This window comes from Platichthys flesus, chromosome 10 (assembly GCF_949316205.1).
Source record: "Platichthys flesus chromosome 10, fPlaFle2.1, whole genome shotgun sequence".
Classification (NCBI taxonomy): Eukaryota; Metazoa; Chordata; class Actinopteri; order Pleuronectiformes; family Pleuronectidae; genus Platichthys; species Platichthys flesus.
Genome location: NC_084954.1, coordinates 12,071,834 through 12,094,239, shown reverse-complemented (window position 1 = coordinate 12,094,239; position 22,406 = coordinate 12,071,834). Strand labels below are relative to the sequence as shown.

Below are 22,406 nucleotides of genomic sequence, written 5' to 3'. Positions count from 1 at the left end.
AATTTGATGTTGTTTTGTAGGAATTTAGCAACCTGGACTCTTACTTTGAAAGAGCTCTCACAGGAAGTGATGGATTTAATGATTTCCTCGAGGCCGTTCCATGTCGAACAGGAAGTAGAGAAATGTCAGAGACAGAGAGGAGAACCTTCATGAGCTGACCCACCCCCCACACACACACACCTTCATCCTCCTCCCTGGGTTTAACTGGACACGGTCCCGGCAACTACCATTTACACTTTGTAAGTATTTCTTGATCTCAAGCTGATGACAGAAGTCACATCTGTTCTTCCGGAGTGAGAGTCCACGATCAGGCTGTTTTGGCTTGTTGTAGAAATGACAAGGATGCAGTGTGTGCACATTATCACAGTAATGTTCCAAACAGCTTTGATTTGTTATTCGGCCACAGTTTGTCTGAAAGGCACAGAGTAGAACTGAGCGATGGGATATGTCAGTAAAGTGGGATGTCTGTGACTTGAACCACAGACAGGCTCCTTAGGGTTTCCTCCAGTCAGCAGTCAGCAGCAGGCTGTGCTTTATTACTGGCACCAGTTTGAATAGAATAAGAAAAAACAAGTTGATGATTATCTGGAGTCCGGAAATACCACAGTGTGTGCTCCATTTAAGGTAATAATAATAATTAAACGCAGTTACAAGGTGTGTTACAAGTAAGAAGAAAACAATTAAAGGCAGATAATATGAAACAATTAAAAAGCAAGATAAGCAAAACAAAAACAATAATTTTATGATCATTCATTTTAGTTTGTTATTGTTTTGCTTATCTTGCTTTTTAATTGTTTCATATTATCTGCCCTCAAGACATGAGGTCAGAACAAGGAGAGAGCACATCGAAAAAAATCTCTTTTAATGATAATACCATCCTACAATAAATAGGAGTAGTTACAGAGAGTGTGCTATTGGTTTTATGTTGTCAGACGAGTTAAGGGCTGAACCTGCTGACGTGCAACAGCCATGGGTGGGTCACATATTCAGCTTTGGTCACTGGGACTCAGACAATAGGATATTTACAGAGCAGGTTTAGGAGTTTGGCCTCAAGTGCTCCTGCGTCGTCATGAGTTAACAACCACAGCATGTAAGCACAGCAGGGTCCTAAGTGGAGGAATGGGTTTGTGTATTTTATGCTGTATAAGCTGTGGAAGCTAAACATAGATTTATTTTCCTTTCAAAATGCACAAGCCACTTTGTATACACAAATATTATATTAACAAATATTCTTATGCCAAATCATCCCGAATGTGGGGACAAAAAGATGAGGAGTAATGTTGAACGTTGCAAAGATGATATCCGTTAAATCTGTAGTATTTTCTTAACAAAATATTTGGTTTGAATTGCATTAAGTGAAGAATGTCTTTGTGTATATTTGTTTTAACAACTTAAACTTTAAGCTGGTTAAAAAAAGGCAGTATTGTTGTCCTGCAGGTGTAAGTTTGTTCTAAATATCTCAGTAAATGAAGAAAGCGATTTGTATTTCTGCAGAGGATGGCAGAGAAGGTGCTGGTCACAGGGGGAGCGGGCTACATCGGCAGTCACTGCGTGGTGGAGCTGATTCACGCTGGCTTCCAGCCGGTCGTAGTGGACAACTTCAGTAACGCAGTCAGAGGTAAGCGCCCTGCGTTTGATGTCATAAACTTGATAAGTGATCCCAGTGTGTTTGTTGAGTGCAGTGATACTCATATTTGGCGTGTGTGTGTGTGTGTTCTACATCCTGTTCTGAATGGAGGAGAAGGGGATGTGCCAGAGAGCATACACAAGATAGAGAAGCTGCTGGGCACAAGCATTGAGTTTCATGAACTCGACCTTCTGGATCGTCCTGGTTTGGAGCGACTCTTCAAAAAGGTGAGAATGTCCACAAAGCTGATAAATTCATTTTATTAGAGGTAAACCAATAACTACATGCATTACTTACAGTTGTTTTAGTACAATTTTACAGTAATTAAAATAATAAACATTTACTTTAGTCGTTGACAGACGTTTGCAAGTTTAGATTTTTAATCAGATTAACTTATAAACAAATATTTGGCAGATGAATGGATAATTAAACTTAAGGACTCACTGAGTTGAGCAGAGAAAAAGCACTTAATATATCATAGTTACTATTTAGTTTTTAATGGCCCCAGGTCAACTTTTACTTAATTTAAAATGTGTACTCCTTTTACTACACAGTGTTATGTGTTTTTCAGATTTTATTCTTCGTAATGTTATTGCCCTTATTTACTGACTTGTATTATTTTCGTGTGCCGTACGTCAGTGAAAGATAAATTTCATCAATGCCTGCATTATTTGTAACAAAGTTTTGAATCTTGAAAACAATTGGAAAATACTTACAATTTATTAAAGTTAAATCCGTTAACCTCTATTAAGATACAATTTATTTTAAATCAGCTCTTAAATTTATGTTATTGAATAAATGCAGCTGATAGGACAATGAAATAATTGAACATAGCTCCATGCTTTTTATACACTGCAGTTAGATACTTAGCTAGTTAATGTCATACTTTCCTTTTAACTTTAGTTACTGATTGATGTCCCTGATGGCCACCGTACTTTCTCAAATAGCCTTTAAAATAGGACCCAGGACATTTTCTTATTTGCATATGACCCGTAGAGTCGCTCCACAGCCCTCACATGTTTGTTGGTTTCAGCATGCTTTCATTGCTGTGATGCACTTTGCTGGCCTGAAGGCCGTCGGGGAGTCAGTGGAGCAGCCGCTGCGTTACTACAGAGTCAACCTCACCGCCTCCATCAACCTGCTGGAGGTCAGTTCTATTGCCTCAATGTCAATCCTCACTCTGAGATGATCATTCACTAATCATTGTCTTTGAATGGCGAGTGCATGACAGTATGTGTGTGTGTGTGTGTGTGTGGGGGGGGGGGCTTTTGCGTTTGAGCTGGATAATTTGAACCCTGCACCCTTCATCACTCTGTGTGGATCTCCTGAGTTGAATGTGCATATTACACTTATCAGCTGCTGACTGTACGCGTGTGCTGTGTTTGTGTGCATCTGCATGTTACCCAGGTTATGCAAGCTCACGGGGTCCGCAACCTGGTCTTCAGCAGCTCGGCCACGGTGTACGGGGACCCCCAGCACCTGCCCATCGACGAGCAGCACCCTGTGGGCGGCTGCACCAACCCCTACGGCAAGACCAAGTACTTCATCGAGGAGATCATCAAGGACCACTGTAAGGCGGAGAAGGTACGGATCCAGAAAGTGGAAATGTATTCACGGAAATATACACACACGCACACACACACACACACACCGACACACAGACACACACACACACACACACATTCGAGCTGTCTCATTGTTGCCTCTGTGTGTGCAGGACTGGAATGCAGTGCTGCTGCGTTATTTCAACCCAATTGGAGCTCATCCCTCCGGCGTGATAGGAGAGGACCCTCAGGGTATGCCCAACAACCTGCTGCCATATGTTGCTCAGGTAGATGAAATACACGGCTACATCTGAGGGACTTGTGTTCTGCACCATGTGTTCTACTTGGATCTGCTGAATGATTTGACCGGTTTGAATTACCTCTATTCTCCTCCTCAAAGGTTGCCATTGGGAGAAGGAAGTGCCTCAACGTATTTGGGAACGACTATGACACAGTCGATGGGACAGGTGACGAAAAAGATTGTGCACAGATTCAATTGTGCCTTGAAATATTGTTTTGGGCAGAGGGCACTTAGAGATAGGGTGGGTTAGATGTTTCTGAAACACTATTTGACCTTTTTCTTTAAATCCTGATAGCCAGCAATAAATAGAAAGCCGCCTGGGGAAAGAAATTTAAATAAGGGTGCCTGTGGCCCTCGTAGGACTGTAGTGAACACGACAGCCCATCATTTCATTCAGTTAAATGAAATGATGGGCTGGTGAGCCTGTATGTCAAGAAGCGGGGAATTAGCTGTGACGAGCGGTCGGAGGGAAGGGGGTGTGGTGTATGGGTTGCATTTTTGTATCCTGCTCTTGCTACCTTCTTGCAAGAAGGAATACCAACCCTATCTTTAATAACAAGAAAACTATAATTGCATTGGTTTCACTAACATTCAGAATCATTTAAGGAAGTTGTTTATCCCTCTCTGTAGGTGTGAGAGATTACATTCACGTCGTAGATCTGGCAAAGGGACACATGGCAGCTTTGAAGAAGCTGAAAAAGGACTGCGGCTGCCAGGTAATAAGAAACACACACTTTCTGCCTGTGGGTACACCCTTGAGGTATTTATTGACGCGCTGGCATTTGTGCATCATTGTGTATGTGTCTGTAGGTTTACAACCTCGGAACAGGAAGGGGCTACTCTGTGCTCCAGATGGTGAAAGCCATGGAGAAAGCCTCCGGGAGAGAGGTGAGTGATTTGACTATGAGGTTGGCCTCTTATCCATTAATGTTTCCTTCTATTTAGGCTAAACCACTCTGTTTTTAATTTATTTGTCAATGTACAATATGTCCTCTCTGTAGATCTCATACGAGATCGCCCCTCGTAGGGAGGGAGACATTGCATCCTGCTACGCTGACCCTAGTCTGGCTGAGAAGGAGCTCGGCTGGAAGGCCGAATTTGACCTGGAACGAATGTGTAAATTAACTTTTTAATTTCATCTGATCCTCCTCCTCTTAAAAATGACGTGTTGTTATTGATTTATCTTGTTGAAGAAAATCCCACATTTTGCTGTGATGTGTCCCTACAGGTGAGGATCTGTGGCGCTGGCAGTCCATGAACCCCACAGGATTTTCCAAAGCCCCAGCGTCTTGATACGACTGCGCAGACTGTCGTTACATGTTATTTCCTCTCCACTCTTAATTGACAGTTATCAGATTTTAAAATGATTGTTTACAAAGGGCTTTCAGTTTTTTCTTTGTCGTTTTCATCGGATCAACGATGGATATTTTCTCTATAAATGTATTGATCTTGAAGCCATAACAATGACAGATTAAATACAATTTCTTATTGGAGACACAGAAGCTTATCATTCCTCTCTATATGAAACTGATGCAAATGATTGTTAGGTGAGTTTTAATTAATGTTGATTGACAGCGTTTTACCACATTGAGATTAAACCACGATGATTCAGTGTGACACAACCAAACCATGAGAATGTTCTGGTATAAGAGGCTCTCTCATCTTTACATAGCACATAACAGCTGTAAGGTACGGTGGCCCTGAAGTGCAAATTTTCTAATCTTATGATGTGTTTTCTGATTTGGTGCTATGTTTTTTTTAATACTTGCCACGACGTAGTCTTGTACTTGCCAATGGGATTAATTATTTGCAGGTTTTTTTTGTATTATTGACTGTTGTGTTTTACTCTTTGCCGTTGGTTTTTCTTATCCTTGCAGTTGCAATTTCTCATTTGCTGTTGTCGTTGGCTGTTGTGATTTATCTTTGTTAAATTTTCTCCCATTCTCTTATACCTATTCTGTTGCATCTTCTACTTGTGCTGTTTATTTTTTCCTATTTTCTGTTGCGTTTTCTTATACTTGCCATTGCATATTATTCGCCTCGGTGTGTTGTGATTTGCACTTCAGGGCCACCATAACACCACCTTTAGGGAAGTCACAGGACAATGAATAAATCTAGCAGAATGACTAGATTAGTTGTGATTCAGTATCACCATTAAAAAGCATGCCTGCGGGTCTGTTGTATTAGAATAACCCTTATATTATAACAGTGGATTATTCAGCATTAACACAGTGTACATACAGTGGTCTGATTCAAACGGGGCACTGGGGCTTTAAATGGCTCCTTGAACCCTCGGGCACCCAGTTAATAAACACCCACGTCAGCACAGAGCTCCATTCGCTCTAACCGGGTTTCGGTCTTTAGGGCTGAGCAGGAAGTGGCAGACTGGACCCTGGACGAGCAAAAAAAGAGGCGCAGGGAATACATTTTAAAAACCATGGATATGGTGGCAGACTTGGGGGCGAGTAGACTCTATCGGGCGCCGGGTGAATCGAGTCACCAGTGAGTATCGATGGATTTTGTCTGGCGGGAGGGTGGTTACCACGGCGTGGGGCGTAAGCGGGTCCTGCCGACACCTCACGCCTGGGAAGGAGTCTCTGGGTTTGGGCGGCCGAGGCGAATCCTCCCCGCTGCTCGCTGCGCTCCGACCGGACCTCCGGCGAGGAGTGCGGGGTGGCGGTGCTAAAAACGGGCGTATTAGCGCGTCTCATCCCGCCCCTGTCCGCGCTGCACATACACATTTGTTATCAGCTCGCAGCATGATCACTTGCTGGAGGTTTGTGGCTATTCTTATATCCATTTTTTTGCCCTATTGTGTGCGGTGGCTGGAGCCTGAAGTGGGCGTCGCTCCAGGACAGACTGGGCTGCTCCGGTGCTCCGCTGCCCGCTTTTCCCTCTCGGAGGACTGCAGCACTGTGGCTTTTTTAGGTCGACGTGTGTGTGCGTGTGCGTGTGCGTGTGTAGCGGAGGATTTCTCAGGTAAAGATATGACACATTTCTGGTCCGTGTGACAGGGGGAGCAGCGGGGAAGAGTCTCCGGCGGCCGGGCGTTGCATCGTGGGTTGTAAATCGGGCGCTGCTGCTGCGGAGCCTCGTCAGCAAACATCGCATAATTAAAAATGAAAGCGTGTAGTTCAGGAGGACGGATGAGTAGAATACTATTGAAGGAGAAGAAGTATTCAGCAACATTAGGTTGTGGTATATTTATCATTATGGTGTGTTATTGATCGGTGATCGATAACACACATCGGTGATGCTGCAGACAGCGGGGGTCTCTTGCCCCCTCCTCAGGTGTGGTTGTTGGGTTTTGTCACCCGATGCTCCCTGACTGGAGTCGGGTGTAGCCCTATGGTGTAGCCCCATTAGAGGAGGTTTTTTGTATGAAGGCTCCTCGAGCCAATCACAGCGCATGATCTCCTGTGGGCGGGAGCTGGGGCTGAGCCAGTTCAGGGACAAAGGCACACGATAATTGATAGATTCATCCTGGGGTCCTCAAAGTGGGGTCCGGGGCCCCCCAAGGGACCTTGAGGGGTCGCAGGGGAATCATTTATTTTTGCCATGTTTTCATCCAATTGCAACACACTGAAAGAATGTTTAAATTTGGTCCTGAATTTCATGCATTTCCTCTAATATAACATCAAAAAGCAAAACATTTATTAAATGAGGTCTGTATAGTTTGTGTCAGTTAAAGGGGACATATAATGGCCATTTTACCACAGTTGATATGGTTCCTTGGGGTCTTAATGAAATGTCTGTAACATATTTTGGTCAAAATACGAGGTAATTACAAGGTTAATTTAAAACAGCACATTTTACCCTGTCTAAAACAGCCCTCCTCAGATTGACCTGTTTTGAGTGCCCCGCCCCCCTCACCCCTGGTGAGCCTGGCTGCGAGAGCCCCAGCTCCCCAGTGCAGCCCCGCAGTGGGAGCCTGTCTGAAGGGTAGCAGCAGCGAGCTAACGCTAGCCGGGCTCCACCGGCCCGGTTAGCTCGCTCCTCCAAGGCCATGTAGCGAGACTCCCTACAGGGGCATGGTGTGACTATGATGTTTATTTTCCGGTCGTAATCCCATTCGACGCACTCTAGCGTATCGTTTCTGACATAGAGGAACCACAACAAATCGCGGGAGTTGATTTTTCCAGAGCTTTTGGAACGGCAGACATGCCAGATACCAAATTAAAGTGTAGAAGCACTACAAAAGTGGAATTTTCATATTATGTCCCCTTTAAAGGATCCTTGAAGTGCAAGAGTTTAAGAACCACTACATAAATCAATGGGTGTTTATTGTTTTTTTAATGTAAAATGCAAATTATTCAAATTATATTCTTGGAAGTTCAAAATCAAGATGTAAGTGTCTCAGTCTAAATAATGAGGGACACAAGGTTTATTATTTTCAAGCAGAACAGTTCAGTGCCTGATGCACACAGCCAGTGAGAGTGCTGTCATGTTGTTTCCTGCAGGCAGCCTCAGAGGTGGTTCAACACCGCCGACATCACAGTGGCTCACCAAAGCAACCTGCTGAAGCAGCTCAACCAGCAGCGGCGTCAGGAGCTGTTCTGCGACTGCAGCGTGCTGGTGGAGGGCCAGCTCTTCAGAGCCCACCGCAACGTCCTGTTCGCCAGCAGCGGCTACTTCCGCATGTTGCTGTCCCAGGGGCCCGACGGGCTGTCGGACCCCGTCATCAGCGCCACCTTCGACGTCTTCAGCCCCGAGACCTTCACTGTAATCCTAGATTTCATCTACTCCGGCCAGCTGGATCTCTCTAGTCACAACGTGATCGAGGTGATGTCCGCAGCCAGCTACTTGCAGATGAACAAGGTCATCAGCTACTGCAAGAACTTCATCAAGTCGTCCCTGGACATCAGCATGAAAGATGAAGACAGTGACCGCTGCCTCAGCTTGTCTGAGACCTGCAGCTTTACCAGTGGGGCAGGAGAAGAGACCCCCGAACAGCAGCAGCAGGGCCCCTGCTCTGTCAGTCCACCACCTGCACTTTGGACCAGGGACAACTCCAGATCCCAGTCCAGCTTCATTGGGAAGGATCCAGACCTAGACTCTTCAGCCTCAGCTATAAAGACAAACCCAAGCAGCCCTGCTAATGAGCTCAGTGTGGAGGCTGAGGACCTACAGGACCCGCAGGACCCTCTGTACACATTGCCCAGATCAGAGCGCCGGAGAGGTAAAGGAGGAACCAAGAGGAGGGTGCCCAACAGCAACCGCGCTCATCAACACGAAGAGTTAGACCTTGAGGAGGCTAGGACAAAAAAGGCTGAAAAGGCCGAGGAGCTTTACGCAACTCTACCACAGATTGTCAGTGTTATTGGACACTTTAATAAAGGTGAGTTGTGCAATCGGTCAATAAAATGGAGAATCAGTCATGTTTTTACCTTTTCCAGAATTACATCAGTAGCAGAAATGCACGAGTGTGACCCTGAAAAGAAAACCACTCCTGTAGACAGTGATTCATATGGGAACAAATAACAGTTGTGTGAACAGCTTCACTTCCTCATTGCAGACTCCAACCACATGATGCGCTTCAAATGCCCCTTTTGCACCCACACTGTGAAGAGGAAGGCCGACCTGAAGCGCCACTTGCGTTGTCACACTGGGGAGAGGCCGTACCCCTGTCAGGCCTGCAATAAACGCTTCACCCGCCTGGAGCACCTCCGCAGCCATTTCGAGACGGTGGGTGCAAGTACAACCAGGAAGTGAAGCCCCTGCACAGAGCTACAGTAACACAAGCTGTAATGTAACACATCTGCTTTAAACACATTGTTCTCCACAGATCCATCAAGCCAGGAAGCTGGTGTGCAGGAAGTGCAAGTGTCAGGTCACGGAGGAGACGGGACATGTGGTGTGCGAGGGCTCGCGACGCTACCGCATGTGCTCCGCGTGCATCGAGGAAGTGGGCTGTGACAACATCCCCATGGACGGTCTGGAGGAGGCCGACGACGAGCCGGCCCTGCTGCTGGGCGTGGACGGGGAGGAGGAGGGGGACAGCAAGCGGAGCTGGATGGTAACAGACGACGACGATGACGACCTGGCTGAGGACTCGGGGGCCGACCTCATCATCCAGCAGGTGGACGACAGTGATGAGGAGCTGCAGTGAAATGGGACCAAAGTGTGTGTGTATTCATGTGTGTGTGTGTGTGTGTGTATGTGTGTGTGTGTGTGTGGGTGTGTGAAATCCATGCAATAGAATTTATGCATAAAAGAAGTGATCCACTGCTGTAAATACACACATTTATGATGTATTCTTTGTCTATTAGTTGAATACATAGACGGTATCTATAAATGGATGAGACGAGGCCAAAAGTGATTTTGATTGCCTCCTGGTGGCTGGCTGCAGAATAGGTCATAAACCCCTCCTGTTAATGGAGCGGACGTGGGCAAGACAAAAAAGTCAAGTTTTTTTTTCTCAAAGATGGTTTCTGACATTTTAGTTAGTTATTATAATACTGATAAGATTTGTTTTGGTGTTTTGGAGAAACCGTGGATCCATCCCGTCGTTGCAACTGTGGAGATTCTGATTCAGATTCCACATGCGCAAGATGGCAGCGCATCTATCCAGAATATTTTGGCTTTGATTCTGGATAGACCGAGGAAGTGTAGACACGTCCTACGTCTTTATTTGCAGCCTATGGTTGAATGAAGCTGGTTAATCTTTACTTTGAATGGGATTGTGGACCTTTGTGACAAAATGGAATGCTTTTTGTGAAGCTTCATAAAGATATGCACTATCCAAAGCATGCATATTGGTGTGTCCTGTGCGTCAGTTATATTTGTATAACTATTTCAAAGACAAGTTTTTTTGTCAAATGCATGGAAGAACAAACACCTTTGTACTTTTCTGGGACTGAACGTTTTGATATGTGGTGTTTAAGCGAAACAAAGTGACTGAACAGTGACTCTATTATTTCTCTACTGCCTGAGGGGAAAGTTTCTTTTCCATGTCTCACGATTGCAGTAGTTTTTATGATTATGTTTGATTATTATATACACTATGATATAACGCCAATTATAACTTATTTATTTTATGTTTGTTTTTTACTTTTTGACACATTAAAGATATTTTTATACATTTTTGCATTTGGTTTGTTCATCTTCATGAGTAAGAGAAATGCTGCCAGGTCAAATAACCTGTTGCTTTGCATTTGCCATTAATAATAAGATAAATACTGAAATGAATGTTAGGCATATGATTACATGGCACAAAGGTAAATTATATCAGAGCTATCAACACCTGAGTTACGTTTTAGTACTGTTTTTAATAAATACAGTACAAACTATTTTGTACTCTCATTTAATTGGTGATAAAAGTAGCTGTATGTTGATGCTGACCCTTTACAGCTCATTATTTTTTTACCCTTCTATGGTGCAATGGATAAGATTACACAAATTTATGCATGTTGAGATCATACATTTGCATCATTATTGGAATTGACTTCAAAACCTGTTTCCTCTACCTTCCACCACCTAAACATTCTTTCTAGCAAAGTCCAGGCGAGGCTATTGTAACTTGTTCTTTTACATCCCATCCTGTCTGGCTTTCAAAGTGCTGGGGTTTAGAAACCACACCTTTAAGGAACCACACCTTGATGCAGCATCTCTTTGTAATTACAGAGTATGTATCTGCTCCCAGGTGGCTGTAGTCATGGCAGCTGTGACCCTTTTTCACAGCAGACATTTAAAAAGGTCCCAATAAGAAATGATGGATGAAAAAATTAACAGTCTGATTTGCATGTAGCTGCTTCAGTTTCAGGGTCCTGGGATCGTACCTGCTAGCTCACTGTCATTTTTTACTGGGAATAAAATAATGGTAAATACTAAATAATAAATACTGACTTAATACAAAATTACATTATTTACATTTCTGAGGTCTGATTTGCTTTACATAAGTTGTAAACAATACCAAAATACCTATTTTCGTCTGTGTGTGAGTGTGCAGGCTTACGCAAAAATTACTGAACTGATCTGTTAAAAATGTGTGCAGTGGTACAATCCAAGAAAGAATCTATTCAATTTCAATACGGATTGGGATCAGGGGACAGATCCAGGATATATTTTTCTCGTTCTCTAACATTGTGAGACCGGACATCTTTCCACATAAGAGAATAATTAACGGAGCTCAATTAAGAAAATCTTACAATATTTATGAGTGTGTGTATTAAATAAAGATAAATATCTGGATCTAGTTGATTTTAATGTTGTTTCTAAGGACACAGTTAGTAGAGCAATGTATTCTAGCGGGTGTCACTCTAGTTCAAAAAGCAGTTTTCATAACCGGCCAATAGAGGTCGCCCTTGTGTGAGCCGCGGGAGGACTGAGAGGCTCCGCTGAGGAAGAGGTGACGTCCTCTGGAGGCTGGACCAACATGGCGACCGTTCTGCGGCTCATCAACAGAAGCAAGATTGGTACGGCGATGGGACAACAGTACCTGACGTTCAGCTCCGCAGCGAAGGTCAGAGAGTGCCGCAGTGTTTTACTTTACCCGGCAGGTGCTGGTGTGTCTATTCATCCTGCTGCTAGTAGTGACAACTGCGGTTCACTTAGCTAACACGGGCTGGTGCTAACTGGCTAATATATATATATATATATATATATATATATATAAATACTGTCTTTGTGTTGGTTTGTGTGTGTGTCTGTTGTGTGTGTGTGTAGGCTGGTGCTAAAGCGTGTCAAGGTCTTCCAGAGAAGGTGAAAATAGTGGAGGTGGGACCCAGGGACGGTCTTCAGAATGAGAAGGTAACATTCTAAACAATATTATTGACTGAGCTTGGTAATGACTCAACGCAGCCTCTTCCTGTTGCGCTGAGGTAAACCAGTTGCACAGGTCACGTGTTGTGCAACGTGACCTGTGCATGCTCCGGTGTTCCTAATTGTTGTTGTACCACTGTTCCCACTCTCAGACCATCGTGCCAACAGAGACCAAAATCCACCTGATTGACTTGTTGTCCGAGTCCGGGCTGCCGGTCATCGAGGCCACCAGCTTTGTGTCCCCAAAGTGGGTGCCACAGGTGAGACTGGTGTCCCAGAGCGATCCACATGCAAAGTGCCCCACCCAAAGAAGGCAGGGCAGGAACTCCAGCTTTAGGCAGTGAATGGGGCGTCTGATCTCTGTGCTAATTGGTGTCTGTGTTTTAATGGCAGATGGCAGATCAGGTGGAGGTGATGAAGGGGATTGTTAGGAAACCTGGGGTTTCGTATCCAGTCCTTACCCCCAACCTCAAGGGCTTCCATGCTGCTGTGAGTGTCAACTGAAACTTGTCAACACACTTCTCTAATGTGCTTCTTTTACACCAAAATCCCTAAAAAAAGGCGATTGTCTTTATGATTTTTTTCTCTGTGGGTCATGTTTGATGACCCAAATGTGCCAGAAACCGAGAGTTTTAATATAATAAAATATATCACCGGTATATGCCAGTGAAACAGAGCACCCTGACGCAATGCTGACGACAATGGCAGGGAGGGTGAATACCTCAGCCAGGTGTGTGCTGCAACCCTACACACAGGCCAATGGCACGTTCTTTACTGATTTGTTCTGATAGAAGGTGAAACGGACCGGATCAGGTTTGTTGATCAGTGATTGTGTTTATTGTTAAAGTGAGCGCAGGTCAGAGGGGGAGTGATGAGGAAGCTCCAACATGAGACTCTGACACAGGACGACTGGACCTTAAATGAGCGTCTGTCCTGAAACAGTGATAATAATCGATATTGTGTTATAGGCCAGCCCTACCTGGAGCCAAACCCGTCGTACCGAAAACACGTTTGAACAACGTTTTTAACATAACTCAGTTTGTTTGGAGTAAATACTACCTTAGTTTACATCTTCTATGTCAATATTTATTTTTTCTATCCGTCATTAGGATGTTTCTGTGGAAAGTTTGGCTCCTTATGTACAAATGGTCTTTTTTCCCCTCAGTGAGTCATGATGTCCCGATCATGTTGTTCCCAAGATGTAACAAACAATATGTTCATGGGTTAATATGCGCCAACACCTGGAAGTTCAATGCACGTCATTACTTCATGCATACAAGGTGCAGTATCAGCATCTAACTAAAGAAGAAGAAAATAACACAGTCACTCAGGTGTCACGTTTCTATCACGTCACATTGGATTTAACGCTGATTGTATCCCTTCCCATTGCAGACTAAACCCAGATGTTGGTTGGTGTTAGGGGCTAAAGTTACAGAGGAACAGATTATATCCTACTTCTTATACTGTTGGGAACAAAATCTATAAGCTCACAACTGAGGTAACCTTTCCCTCAATCTTCCCTTTTCCTTACTCTCACATACCACAGGTGAAGGCAGGAGCTGCAGAGGTCGCCATATTTGGCGCGGCATCCGAGCTTTTCAGCAAGAAGAACATAAACTGCACCGTGGAGGAGAGTTTACACCGCTTTGACGAGGTTATGAAAGCAGCTAAAGAGGCTGGTGTGCCAGTTCGAGGGTAGGCGCGCAGACTTGCGCTTAGTTGTTAACAACCCATTAAATCATTGTGATCTCAGTTTAATTCTCACACAAGTCTCGTCCACGTTTTTCTGGTCTTCACAGATACGTGTCGTGTGTTCTTGGATGCCCGTATGAGGGCAAAGTGGCACCTGAAAAAGTTGCACATGTGAGTTCTCACTTAATATATGTTCACATTATGTCAAATCTTTTTTTATTACGTTTTGACAAGAACCCAAATATAATAACCACATAACTCAAGCTTCTCCGTCTTGCAGGTAGCGAAGCGTCTGTATGCCATGGGCTGCTATGAGATCTCCCTGGGCGACACCATTGGAGTGGGGACTCCAGGTAGCATGACTCAGATGTTAACAGCAGTAACAAAAGAGGTGCCAGTCAGCGCCCTGGCCGTCCACTGCCACGATACCTATGGCCAGGCCCTGGCTAACATCCTTGTAGCACTACAGGTCAGAAGTGTTTCTGATAATTCACGCCAGAAGATTTTATGAACGAAGTGGATGTCATGATTTGAAGGTGATGATTAGTTAGTAGATTGAGTAAATATTGTCTCTGTTTTGCAGATGGGAATCAGTGTGGTCGACTCATCAGTAGCTGGACTTGGCGGCTGTCCCTATGCCCAGGGGGCTTCTGGGAATGTTGCTACTGAAGATGTCGTCTATATGCTGCATGGACTTGGGATTCAAACAGTAAAACGCCACTTTTTGTTTTCTCTTTGACCCTGTTCAGATCTGTCCTGAGCGCTCAGTGTAAAGGACAGGTGTGAACGCACCCAAATGGGCCCACAATGTGTCTTGAGATCCGATCACCCAGCTTATATTTGGAGATGGTCTGGGACCCACATGGTTCCATTCTTTTAACTTCGCCAACACAAACACAGTGACAACAGACACATTTTTTTGGGTAAAAATTACAATTGTTCTTCAAAAAAGGCATTTATTTGTTTGTATATAGAGCGAAGCAAGATCCGATCACAGGACACCTTTTAATTCGAGGTGTAAACTGACGAACTTTTAGCTGTGCATTTGCATCCGATTTCTCTGGAAGGATGTTAATACCACTTGTGAACATGACCTTTAGCTCCCACTGTCCTTTTGTTCCTGTGTAGTGAAGATTACAGATGTAACAGCAGCTCTTGGGTTTTTGTTTCATCATAATTTATTTAACATTTATATTTATTGTGTTCAACATGAGCTGAAACCTCCATAAATGCTTGAATCTTGATCTTGTCTGACTTTCTGTCCTCACCTCAGGGCGTGGACCTCTCCAAGGTGATATCGGCCGGAGCTTTCATCTGTCGAAGCCTCAACAGAAAGACCAGCTCCAAAGTGGCACAGGCCACGTGCAAACTGTAGACGACAGCCCGACCACGCTCTCTTACACAAACTGCACAAACCTCTGACCATGTGGCCTGGAGCTGTCGTCCTCGATACGTTCCCTTCTCTCCTCTTTAAGTTTGGTTTGTGTGAAGATATTCTTTCGATGTTTGAATGTAACTGACCCCACTCTCCGTTTCAAAAGGAAATACTTGATTAGATAATCGCTACATGAAAGCATCGATGGAACAGTGCCTTATGTAAAGTCTAATCATACACAAGCTTCCTTTCAAAAGCCACGTCTTTTTTTCTTTATGTTATTAAATAGTTTGCTTACAACAATGGAGCAGTGGGTTAGATAAAGTGAAATAAGGATAATAATATAACAAACAGGAAATGTTTCCCATTAATGGATAAACTCACTGTTGGCGTCAGAAAAGACAGAAGTGTGGTTTTGATTTTTGATCATTCTGTATCTGCTGTGACCATCATCAGATTAATGATCGATCTCAGGAGAATCTGTGGAAACATCTGTCCTAATGAATCTGGGCATTGTGTTGATTTGTGAAAAAATGGAACTGTGCACTACTCCACTCTTTGTTTTGTTTTACATATGCAGGATCACTAGTTTTACTTTAATGTGTTTAAGTATTTATTTTGAAAAGCCTGTACATATGCAACTAGATTGTGAGTTTTAAAAATAAACATATTTCATTAACTTGTCACTGATGTAATATTTTCAAAATGTTTTAATCTACACATTCTCAGTGGATATGATGAAGGCCGATGTTTGGTACCTTCGCCAGGGCCCGAAATCAGTTTCCTAAATGTGCCGGATTTTTTTCCCATCAAGATCCATGAATTATCCTCGAGAAAAAATACGAAGATGTTGAAAAAGCCTTATCTCGCAATGTTAATAAGTTCCTGGATCCGCAAGAAAAAGTTATGGGTTTTCCCCCTGACACCTTCCACTTAGTTTAATGGAAGTCTGTCCTTTGTATTTCCGGGTAGCCTTATTTACGAACAACTCACAAAAAAAAATGGACGGGGGAAAACATAACCACCTTTGCTGAGGTTAAAATGGAGTCAAAGCCATTGTTGACCATATAAGGCCCTTAGGTCTTTTCCAGATTCCATAGTGATTTGATAGTGTGTTATGGAATTGATTCAAAGTAAACACAAAACTTTTCTTTGCCGCACCTCAGAGGAACTTGACTGACGGGTCTGACAGGCGGAGTGAAGTTCTTCCTCCTGGCCTCTGTACACGGAGGAGAGACGGAGAAGTAACTTCTCACGATGATTCACAGCAATTTGAAATGATCAAAGGCTAATTGGTGTGGCAAGGAATTTAGTCATGAGTCAAAAGCAATGGAAACATTCAGCTCCTTAGTCCTGATCTGATAGAATCAGGGGAGTAAAAGTGAATTTGTGTTATGTTAATGTGTTAAGATAGAATGTTAAGTTCTCTAGAAATCCAGCTGTTTTCTGATGTGTTTATAAATCTGAAACAATTTGAATAAAAGCAAATATTTTTGACATACAAATCCATAAAAGCACCACTAACTGGTGTAGCTCAAAACAGAAAGACACATTCATTACATTTAAACTTAATTTATTCAATTTCATAAAAAACAACAACATTGGTAATAAGTGCATGAAGTACATTTCCAGCTGATGTGCACAGATTTTGACGACTGTTGACTCCACTGTGTTCCAGCTCCAGCAACAGAGTTAAACAGCAGCATTCCTTTCACCTCATTTAAATCAACAGTGGTCTCATGAGGCCAGGTTGTGCACAAGGATATCAGCAGGCTCAGCAACGTGTGGCTGTCGCTGCATAAACCTGAGAGCTGTGAGCTTATGTCTGCAGAGGATGTAAAGACACAGATAAAGATATTTCGATTTTGTTGCTGTCATTAATCTGGTCCGAGAGATTTAATGCATCATTTTTTGCAAATCTTCCAGTATTACTCAGCCATAACTGTAGGACTCTGCACCTGACATCATCACAATACGGAACCTGTCATTTTAAGCCATGATCTGAGTTTTAATAAAATAAGAGAGATAACCGGAATATGCCAGTGACAACAGAGCACCCTGAGACACCACTGTGGACAATGGTGGGTGAATACCTCGGCCAGGTATGTCCATCAGCTGCTCGCACAGGCCGATGGCTTCTTTCCTTCCTGTGTCAAAACTCCCATCCCAAGACAAACTGAAATTAGTTCTGATAGAGGGTGAAACGGTGAAGCTGGAAAGGTCCTTTATTGTTTTCAAAAAGTAACCTCACGTATCGTAAACACATACATTTGGCTCTAAATGACCTGTAAATATTGTGGATGTTGACTTGGAAACCAAAGTTCATGCTCTTAAAGAGTCTCTAGATGTGGACACAGGGGCCCACAGGATCAATCCAGTTGTGATGACTCAGCTTCCAGAGTCTGACTCGTACTGTAGTTTCGCTCGTAGCTCTGAGTCTTTACATTTTTTTGGGAGGTTTTTCATTAGGTTCTCGTCCCCAAACACCACCTAGCTTGTCCTGATTCAGGATTAAGAAGCGATGGAGAGGTTGGGAGCAGACGCCCGTATCTTCTCTTCCATTTTCAACATGGAAGGAATACGTGAAGACTTGAGCGCAGTCTTGAAGGACGGAGGGTTGTCCTTCCTGTCCGCCCTCGACATCGGCTGGCTGCAGTTGTTGAAGGGGTCGTCGCTGTATTCGTCATGTTGCACGGTTATGTTGCGGCTGCGCCTCTTCATATTCTTCGTGCACTCCGCGATGCGCTTGGAGATGAGGTAGACCATCTCGCAGATGTTCAGGACGATACAGAGGGCCGAGGCGCCGACCATGAAGTAGGTAAAGACCTTCTTCTCAGTGGGGTGGCCGATGTAGCAGTCCACCTTGTTGGGGCAGGGCCAGACCTCGCACTTGACCAGCCTTGGCAGGTAGAAGCTGTCGTAGACCCAGTGGAGGATGTAGAGGAAGGCGACCTCGATGACCGTTTTCACAAGGAGGCTGGTCAGGTAAGTCCACCACAAGCCGCCATGTTTTCTACCCGGGTTAGAGTACTTCTTGACGTTGTCATGGTACTTGGCCTGGTGCTTGCGATCACGGTCTTCGCGGTAGGCCACATGCATGACCACCATGAACGAGGGGCACGTGACGAAGATGAGCTGCAGGGCCCACAGGCGGATGTGGGAGATGGGGAAGTAGTGGTCGTAGCAGACGTTGGCGCAGCCGGGCTGCTTGGTGTTGCAGTCAAAGTCTTTCTGCTCGTCGCCCCACACTCGCTCCGCCGCCACCACATACACCATCACCCTGAACACGAACACCACAGACAGCCATATTCTCCCGAAAGCTGTGGAGTATTTGTTCACCCCACTGAGGAGGGCTTGGAAGTTCTTCCAGTCCATGTCCTCGGACGAAAGTCAAATCGTTCTTCTGTGGAATTCTTCTCTAGTAGTAGTTTATCCTCAAACCTGGAAATAACAAAATGAAAAATGAGTCAGCATGTTCTCACTGTCTGCTTCATTTTCTACTCAGTGAACATCAGTGTTAGCGCTGCCTCTATCCTTTTTAATAACACAGAACTTTTAATTCGGACTTTTTCAAATCATTACCTTGTCTTCCAAATTTGATCTAAAGTGAAAACATCCCTCACAGAACCGATTTCTCAGCTCCACCTTAAATGAAGTCACCACAATAACACACAGGGAATAGGAGGCCTGGAGCCAAACCCGTCGTTAAGAAAACACGTTGGAACAACGTTAGTAAAATTACTCAGTGTGTTTGGAGTAAAATACAACTTTAAATCTTCTCTGTCAATATTTATTTCCTATGAGTCATTAGGATTGTCCCGCTGAAAGTTTGACTCATTATGTACAAATGGTCTCTAAACATCACACAATTAAATCACAGAGGCTGCTAACGTGGCCGCTTCGTTAAAGACAACGAATCAACCCAATCTGAAAACTCTCGTTTCCAACTGGCTGAGAGGCGACCTGAGAAACTCTCGAAGAGCCACTCATCTCAGACACATCAAAAAGTTCGTCATGAAGAGTTGTTTCCACTTACCAACAGAGGCTCTACTCCATGATGAGTTCAAAGACGCGTGATTCCATGTATTTCCACTGATTTGTTCCTGTTTGAAAGTCCTTTTAGTCCTTTAACGCGCAGATGAGAGTCCCCTGCGCCAGGTAGCGAGCGCCAGTGTTGAGAAATGCGTCCGTGGGTGGGGTTAAAGAAGAAAGACTGGAGCTGCTTCAGAAGATCGCCCCTTTTTTCTTTCTCTACTCCCCTCCCTCTGCTTCTCTGCCTCTGTCTCGCTCTCCCTTCATTCCGCACACGCCAGGGTTCAGGGACTATTCCAATATGAATAGGCACATGTCCTCAAGTTAAAATGCGCACAAACATCTCCAGGTACCTGGAACAGGAGGTGGAGAGGAGGTCTACACGTGGAGGATAATGTTTCAGGGGCAAGATACCCAATCACAGCCGTTGTGGTTTCGAGCCCACACATGGTTCAGAGCTGTGGTGGGTAAAATGGGAACCACCAGGGGATCCAATGCAGTGCCCTGAGGAACATTTTAGTTTTATTTCAAAGTACAATATATATTTCAAAGGGACATGTGTTCATCATCTACATTCATATGTTTCAGATGAATAGAATTCTATACCAAGGTTCATCTGATAGCATATATGTCTCTTTATAATTGGTTAAATTAAGCATTTAACATCAATGTGACTGTCTAATGTGACTAGAAATATGTTTTAGTGATTACATCGCATCACTGTATTCCTGAGCCATGTTTCCAGAAACACAACCCATTTTCATTGTCTCAACTTGTTTAGCAGTATGTACCATACGTAAGAGGCCGACACACCCTGAACTTAATACATTTTTACGTTGCGTGTGTATGAGGAGTGCTAGGCAAGACTTGTTTCCTGATTTGTTGTGAGGGGGTAAACAGGGAGAAGTTTTTTCTCCTTTACCCAGATTTATTTCCTCAATTCCTCTTTCGCCCCACGCCCTCAGGGGAGCCCAAAAGCTGTATTGTGTTTCCTTCATTCTTTATAAGAGAAGGCTCAACTCAAATAACACCATTCATGAACTCACAGTTCCACCCATGTGCCAGTCTTGTAGAATGAGCAGCCTATTATCAGGAGTGTCTGTAGAAGTTCGTAAGCCCCCATGATGCTGTGAGGATTATCAAATATCACCTCTCTGTGCCACTACCTGCGTGTTCCTGCAGAAATGTCTCTGCATTCAGACCTATTGATTTCCGTGTTTACACAATGGTAAAGACATGTTCACATATCACGGGCCTCAAGTCCAGTCAAGTGTATTTGTATTTCTCAGAGCAGTGACATCTCAATGGGAGTCTTTTATGATCACGGCCGAGCCCTAAAGTTCAAACTTTCCACATTCACGTCATATAACAGTAGGTGCCACATGCATTATATTGCCGAGTAACCTGATGATCAAGATGACTTCCGATTTGACGTTGAGACATAGATTGAAAGTTCAAAATGTGTCTTTGTCTCACTTTATGTAATAAACAAGTTAAACAAAGTTTGTAGTTCAGTCTGTGAGCAGATAAACCTCAGCTGCCAAGTCTTCTAAGGAAGCGCCTGTGGAGCGAGGACAAGCAACTTTAGTAAGTAGTAAATAAAGGAGATGCAGTTAAGAACGACAATAATAATAATATAAGAACAAGATAATAAACCAATCAGTTGAACTTTATTTGCATAGCCCATATTCAGAAATCACAATTTAACTTTAAGGTGCAACCTCCTCTGCCCTTAACCCCCAGCTAGGTTGAGTAGAACTTAAAAACACCTCGCCACAGAAGTGTAACAGAGCACATCAACAAAATAACACATTTAAAAGGCAGTGTCTAACATAAATGGAGCGGAGCATCTATGTTTACAGTATTTGTACAGAAGGAAAACTCTGACATAGATGAATGCAGCAGCAATGGCAATTGTAATGACACAGGTATGGCCAGCAATACTAATGTATGTGAGGAGGCCCATTGTATATCTAAGCAAACTAGTGGTATCATAATCCGAGATAATTTTCTACAACAATCCATAATCCTAATTCACGATGTGGCTGCAACGATAAAGCTCAAGGACTCCGGGGAAGGAAGTGACATGTATATGAGAAACCAATGTGATGGAGAGGGAGAAAAAGGAGAATTCTGGATGGATATAATGGAGCAAATGTATTTTATCAGACTGAAAAATTGTGCATAAATGTGTATAAATATAAAAGGCAGAATGGATGTGATTCAAACTGGGTAAAATACCTCTAAAAAACAGACTGCTGACACCTTGTCTCTAACTCTGGCAGCTATGAGCTACAACTCTCAGAACAACGTAAGAAATATCAGCCGCCGGTTGTCCTCTGTGATCTGAACACAACATCTGTACGTGCCACATCTAGAGCCGCCTCGAAGACGAGAGGAGGACTCGAATGGGACGCGGGGGGAGGGGGAGACTTTTTTTGGCTTGAGATGAGCAACTGGTCCAGGCAGTCTGCCGGGACACACCTGCAGGAATGCACCCCATGACTCAACCTCTATCAGGCGACAAGTCTTAACAGGAAGGAGAAGCGCCGAGCGAAATAAACACCTCGCTTTTCGACCAGTGCTGCTGCAGCTGCGAAAGGAAAGAAACGCACCAGCAGCAAAGAAAGGAAGACAGATAATACTCAGGAAGAGATGGGAGTGGTCGCATAATGGGAGTGATAAACAAGAGCTGCACACACTAGGGCCTCTTTACATTACATAATTTATTTTTGTTTAATTAACTACTCATGTCCAAGGCCAAGAGGCCGTTTGGACAATATTTCCTGTGGTAGTGCAGAGGTCAGTGTGGAAAAAATGTGACTCACATCCACACACACACACACACACACACAGATTTTTGTTCTCATCTACACCTTGTGGTATCTCGTCTTTCCAGTATTGTCGGTTTCATCTGTAGAGACTGTGAAGTTTCAGCTGCCACTCCAAAACACTATAGGTACACAAGTTGATTTCTGTAACAACTAGTTACTGTATTAATCCACAGGCCTCATCTGTTCACAGGTTTCATTGGTAGTACTGAACTGAAACAGATGTTAGCGGTGCCAGTGAGAA

At 43.9% G+C, this 22,406-nt stretch overlaps 4 protein-coding genes across 5 annotated transcripts; 3 read left to right on the top strand and 1 right to left on the bottom strand.

Moving 5' to 3' along the window:
• Positions 1–89: 89 nt before the first annotated feature.
• On the top strand, positions 90–4,965 carry gale (UDP-galactose-4-epimerase). 2 transcript variants are annotated; one of them, XM_062397267.1, is made up of 11 exons: positions 90–239; positions 1,495–1,618; positions 1,742–1,854; positions 2,661–2,774; positions 3,035–3,211; positions 3,345–3,458; positions 3,572–3,638; positions 4,103–4,188; positions 4,283–4,360; positions 4,474–4,588; positions 4,701–4,965. In XM_062397267.1, the coding sequence occupies exons 2-11, from the start codon at positions 1,498–1,500 to the stop codon at positions 4,763–4,765; spliced, it is 1,050 nt and encodes a 349-aa protein (XP_062253251.1). In that variant the 5' UTR covers positions 90–239; positions 1,495–1,497; the 3' UTR covers positions 4,766–4,965. The 2 variants fall into 2 exon arrangements, with proteins under 2 accessions (XP_062253251.1, XP_062253250.1); XM_062397266.1 differs by having other exon boundaries at positions 1,739–1,854.
• A 134-nt stretch (positions 4,966–5,099) lies between these two features.
• zbtb8a (zinc finger and BTB domain containing 8A) lies at positions 5,100–10,556 on the top strand. Its single transcript, XM_062397265.1, has 4 exons — positions 5,100–5,974; positions 7,933–8,810; positions 8,988–9,157; positions 9,258–10,556. The coding sequence occupies exons 1-4, from the start codon at positions 5,910–5,912 to the stop codon at positions 9,579–9,581; spliced, it is 1,437 nt and encodes a 478-aa protein (XP_062253249.1). The 5' UTR covers positions 5,100–5,909; the 3' UTR covers positions 9,582–10,556.
• Positions 10,557–11,788: 1,232 nt separating this feature from the next.
• hmgcl (3-hydroxy-3-methylglutaryl-CoA lyase) lies at positions 11,789–15,985 on the top strand. Its single transcript, XM_062397807.1, has 9 exons — positions 11,789–11,933; positions 12,137–12,220; positions 12,385–12,492; positions 12,626–12,721; positions 13,779–13,927; positions 14,032–14,095; positions 14,205–14,393; positions 14,508–14,633; positions 15,198–15,985. Exons 1-9 carry the CDS (start codon positions 11,847–11,849, stop codon positions 15,297–15,299), a joined length of 1,005 nt encoding a protein of 334 aa, XP_062253791.1. The 5' UTR covers positions 11,789–11,846; the 3' UTR covers positions 15,300–15,985.
• Positions 15,986–16,855: 870 nt separating this feature from the next.
• On the bottom strand, positions 16,856–19,483 carry gjb3 (gap junction protein beta 3). The gene is made up of 2 exons (XM_062398166.1): positions 19,336–19,483; positions 16,856–18,740 (listed from the first exon to the last, which is right to left on the bottom strand). Exon 2 carries the CDS (start codon positions 18,672–18,674, stop codon positions 17,811–17,813), a length of 864 nt encoding a protein of 287 aa, XP_062254150.1. The 5' UTR covers positions 18,675–18,740; positions 19,336–19,483; the 3' UTR covers positions 16,856–17,810.
• Between the last annotated feature and the right edge of the window lie 2,923 nt (positions 19,484–22,406).